The sequence below is a fragment of the Primulina eburnea genome, chromosome 13, assembly GCF_022965805.1.
Source record: "Primulina eburnea isolate SZY01 chromosome 13, ASM2296580v1, whole genome shotgun sequence".
NCBI classification, from domain to species: domain Eukaryota; kingdom Viridiplantae; phylum Streptophyta; class Magnoliopsida; order Lamiales; family Gesneriaceae; genus Primulina; species Primulina eburnea.
Window position 1 is genome coordinate 19,744,393 of NC_133113.1, and position 4,791 is coordinate 19,749,183.

Genomic DNA, 4,791 nt, shown 5'->3' on the forward strand with positions numbered 1-4,791 from the left:
TTAATAATAATAAAAAAAGTAAGACGTAAGGGTTGAAGATAAGGCAAGGGATAATATTATTCGGATAAGTTGAATAGGGGAGAAAATCTAATCATTTCTTCTTTCTTTGTTCGACTCTGAATCAGAATGAGACCATCATAATATTATATTTACATAAAATTTTAATTATTAAATTTCATGATAAATTTAATAATAAATTTTATAAAATAATATTAAACTATTACGATATAGGTATTATAAATATAATTATTTTGTTTTTGTTTTTTGTTTTTCCTCAATATTTGTGAAAGAAAGAAGGTAAACAAACCCTAAGCAAAAGCTGAGATCAAATTCATGGACATCCTAAAAGAGGAGTTGTTGAAGAAGAGGCAGAGCCTGTCGGAGGATGTCGGAGGCAAAAAGTTCTTCAAGCGTTCTGAAATCGAGCAGAAACGCCTTCAGCGTCTGCGAGAAGAGGAAAAACGGGAGGCCGAGGCCAAAGCCCTTCGCCACAAGAAATCGCAGCAAGAACAACAGAACGATGACCCTAATTCAACTTCAGGTCAGAATTCCAATCCCGAGATTCCCAAATCCATGCCCGAATCATCCTCTTCGAAGACCCTGGCCGACGAGAAAAAGATCGACGGTCTCAATCTACCGAAGCAAGAAGTCGTCCGCCGCCTCCGCTTCTTGAAACAGCCGGTGACCCTCTTTGGAGAAGACGATGAGGCGAGACTAGACCGTTTGAAGTATGTTCTAAAGGCTGGATTGTTTGAGGTGGATGATACTGATATGACGGAGGGGCAAACTAATGATTTCTTGCGCGATATTGTGGAGCTTAAGAATCGGCAGAAGTCGGGTATTCTGAGTGATAGGAAGAGGAAAGGGAGGGAGGACGCCGGGGAGGATGACGAGAGTGGAAGTCGGGATGATGATTTGAGTGGGGATGGGGGTTCCTCTGGTGTGGATCATGACAAGGATTTGAAACGAATGAAGGCGAATTTCGAGGAGTTGTGCCACGAGGATAAGATTCTAGTGTTCTTTAAGAAGCTGTTGAATGAGTGGAAACAGGAATTGGATGAGATGAGTGAGGCTGAAAAGAGGACGGCCAAAGGGAAGTCCATGGTAGCCACTTTCAAGCAATGTGCCCGTTATTTGAATCCTCTTTTCAAGTTCTGTAGGAAGAAGGTGACTGTCTTTTTTGTTATTACATATTGAAAGTTTGCTACTTTTCTTTCATTACTAGAACACTGAGAGCATCAAGTTCTGTTTTCTTGTTTACTAAACAGAAATGGAGTGGGGAAGTTAATGAGGGAGGCAGCATAATATAGATGATAAGGCACCATATTTTCTGTTTTAGATCAAATTTTGAAGATCTGCCTTTTGAGCACCTACCCGAATGCAATCTAAAAGAATTTTTTATGCATGGTATTGTAAAATTAATCGAATGTAATAGGGTAGTATGTCAAGAGGGTGTATGAAGATATACTGCTTATCACTTATCAGCCGCTTCACTTAGTCTGTAGATCATAGATGGATAATTACTTGTTGTATACCATTCTAATGATCCATGAATTTAACATCTGAATGCTGGTGGTTTACGTTCTGTTTTTATTCTTTATAGATTCTTCCTGACGATATTCGGCGAGCACTGCTGGTGGTTGTTGATTGTTGTACGAAACGTGACTACCTTGCCGCAATGGACCAGTACATCAAATTGGCTATTGGAAATGCTCCATGGCCCATTGGTGTTACTATGGTTGGTATCCATGAACGTTCTGCACGTGAAAAGATTTATACCAACAGTGTCGCACACATAATGAATGATGAGACAACTCGTAAGTATTTGCAATCTGTTAAGAGGCTGATGACTTTCTCCCAACGTCGGTATCCAACTATGCCTTCCAAAGCTGTTGAGTTCAACAGTCTTGCAAATGGCAGTGATTTGCAGTCGCTGTTAGCAGAGGAAATGTCATTTGGAGGGAATCATCAAAAGGAGAAGCTTCTATTGATGCCTGCTCCTAAAGAAGACTAGTTATAGTGATGATTATTAGATTCAAATTTTATGTCATAGCTTTATGGATTGAAACTTGGCGAATGAACACTGAGATTGAATGTAATTCTGATGAGAATTTTCACAAATACACGCCTGAATGTTTCGATCGGTGATGCTGTTAAAGGTATTTGGGAATTTTAATTTTGCTTCCATGTGCCCGTATTGTATGTATGGCCGTCACTAATATAAAGAAAAACGCTTATGTGAAATTATAAATGTTTTTAGTCATAACTCAATTTTTGGAACATGACTATAAATGTGCTGTATGTCACAGATTTAGTTCTCTTAGCTCACATGAGACTTTGGAATGCAACGTTGGAGTCCTTTTTCGAAAGTATGAACTGTCGCATTGGCCTACCTCGAGCACTGTTGAACATGCTATCCATAATTGAATTTGTAATAGAAGTACCATCCCATTTCCTTTATGCATATTCACCTTTATTTGCATGTATATGTTCTATTCTGAGGAAAGGTTTGGATAATGTACACATCCTAGAATTCATAAGATATGGAGCTTACATATCTGGTTTTTTTTTTAAAATTAATTTAAATTTTAAAAATAATTCAAAAATAATATGTTGCAAATATATGGCAATCTGCGCTTTCCCACCGCAAGCGCGGACGCTCCTACGTGGAGCACCGTCTGCGCTTGCTAAGCGCGGACGGTGCTCCATGTAATTTTTTTTTCCGATTTTTATTATCTTTTCGTTTACTTCGCTTTATTATGTACGTCCTGATCAATTCATGTGAAAGGCTGAAGATCTAAAAATTCACGTGATCTGAAATTTTTTTTACGTGAACTTCAATAATGCAAATATGAATAATCTTCACATTCTTATTCTCCGATATATAAGTGATGAAAAATTGAACGAATGATTTATCAATTGTCTCTTAAAATTTCTCTCAATTTTCATTGACAAAATGTCTAACATCGACGTACTCTTATATTTTGGTGGTCATGTAGTTAGCGATAATGGATCGGTTGAATATAGCATTCCATTTGTTAGACCAATACGAGTATTACGATCTATTAATTTGATGGAGTTAGATGAAGTTGTGCATAAAATGTTAGCAATCGATCCAGCGAATTTTTCTCTGAAGATATCAACAAAGTATTCATTCATAGAGAGAGCATCTTGGCATGAAATTCAAGTCAATCTCGTTGATGACGATGCTTTACAGTTTATAATGCAATGTGACAATATGCATATTTTGCATCTGTAGGTTGAAGCAAATTCAATTGAGCATCATGTTGGATTTGATGATCCTGAATCCTACGTTCCACATGCATCCGATTCATGTTTCTATAACCAACTCGGTACGTCTACATATGGTGGTTTGCAGGAGAAAGAATCGTATGTTCCACAGGTTACTGAAGGACTCAGTAATATGAGTTCGATGATGTAAGTGGGCCTTGGGATCAATATATAAATGTTTAATCGGAACAAAATAATGCTCCATATTGGCCTAATCCAACATTAGATACGAGTGCTCGTTGTCCGGATCAGGCCAATAATGATGATATTTGGTGGACTGATATCGAACCCGATATGTTATACAGCGAGTCTGAAGAAGAAGAAGAAGTGAATGTTGATGATGAAGTGAATACTTTTACAAATCCTGATGAGGGGACATCATCTCGACAACCACCACGCGACACATTACAGAGGTAGACCGTACCATTTCTTTCAAACACTTCTGAAATGCCATCATTTTTCAATAAATTTTTTGGGGAAGAGCCTCCTGATTTTGTCGATGTTCCTTGTGGAGTGCAATCAAGCTATTACAATCCGGATAGAGGTGAATTATCCGTTAATATGTTATTTAAAGATAAGAATGATCTTATTGCATCTGTGAAGGATTATTCAGTCAAAGTTGTCAGGCGTGAGTACCGTGTCGTGGATAGCACACGAAGTTTGAGGGAGTTACGTTGTAAAACTAATTCTTCTACGGTCAATTGTCGATGGGGACTTCGCGCTTCTTTGAAGGCCAAGACTGGTTATTGGAAAATAACAAAATATGGCGGGCCTCACACATGTATATCTACCTCTGTTGGTATATACCATAAGAATTTGAGCAGTGATATGGTGGCACATACGCTCTTGGGATTTGTTCGTTGTGATCCTTCGTACGAGATTAAGTATATCATCGAAAATGTGAAAGATAAATATGGATATCAAATTTCGTACACGAAGGCATGGCGAAGTTTGAAACATGCTATGGAAATTGCTTATGGTACATGGGAGAGCTCCATTAAATTGCTTCCAAAATATATGTGTGCTTTGTCCAAATATAATCCGAGAACAACTGTGGAGTGGAAGCATCCAGAGTCAACACTGAAATTTGTAAGACACTGATCTATGTTTTCAGGGCATTCAGGCCGTGTGTTGATGGGTTTCGACATTGTCGGAAAATAATTAGTGTCGATGGTACACACTTGTATACCAAATACAAGCACAAAATGTTGATTGGTGTCACTCTGGATGCGAACAATCAGGTTCTACTGCTAGCATTTGCTATTGTGGATGAAGAAACAACAGATTCTTGGAAATGATTCTTGGAGAACCTAGGAAGACATGTTGTTCATGGTGAAAATGGTGTGTGTCTTATTCTGATAGGCATAAGGGAATCGTGCGAGCAACTGAAGATCTACCATCTTTTCAACCTCCTTACGGTGTGCATCGTTTTTGTAATTTGAGACATGTGTGTTCAAACTTCAACGCTAAATTCAAAGACGTGCATTTGAAAGATTTATG

At 38.2% G+C, this 4,791-nt stretch overlaps 2 protein-coding genes across 2 annotated transcripts; both read left to right on the plus strand.

The window, feature by feature from the left end:
* The first annotated feature begins 257 nt into the window (after window positions 1-257).
* On the plus strand, window positions 258-2,180 carry LOC140810106 (uncharacterized). Its single transcript, XM_073167916.1, has 2 exons — window positions 258-1,167; window positions 1,604-2,180. Exons 1-2 carry the CDS (start codon window positions 334-336, stop codon window positions 2,012-2,014), a joined length of 1,245 nt encoding a protein of 414 aa, XP_073024017.1. The 5' UTR covers window positions 258-333; the 3' UTR covers window positions 2,015-2,180.
* A 1,558-nt stretch (window positions 2,181-3,738) lies between these two features.
* On the plus strand, window positions 3,739-4,589 carry LOC140810340 (uncharacterized). The gene is made up of 2 exons (XM_073168215.1): window positions 3,739-4,364; window positions 4,406-4,589. The coding sequence occupies exons 1-2, from the start codon at window positions 3,739-3,741 to the stop codon at window positions 4,587-4,589; spliced, it is 810 nt and encodes a 269-aa protein (XP_073024316.1).
* Window positions 4,590-4,791: the final 202 nt, after the last annotated feature.

Bases quoted from the DNA above. Each gene is read 5' to 3' on its own strand.
- LOC140810106 (XM_073167916.1), top strand. From the start codon at position 334: ATGGACATCCTAAAAGAGGAGTTGTTGAAGAAGAGGCAGAGCCTGTCG. The intron at 1,168-1,603 runs GTGACTGTCTTT...TATTCTTTATAG, and splicing joins TCAAGTTCTGTAGGAAGAAG to ATTCTTCCTGACGATATTCG.
- LOC140810340 (XM_073168215.1), top strand. From the start codon at position 3,739: ATGCCATCATTTTTCAATAAATTTTTTGGGGAAGAGCCTCCTGATTTT. The intron at 4,365-4,405 runs GTCAACACTGAA...CTATGTTTTCAG, and splicing joins GTGGAGTGGAAGCATCCAGA to GGCATTCAGGCCGTGTGTTG.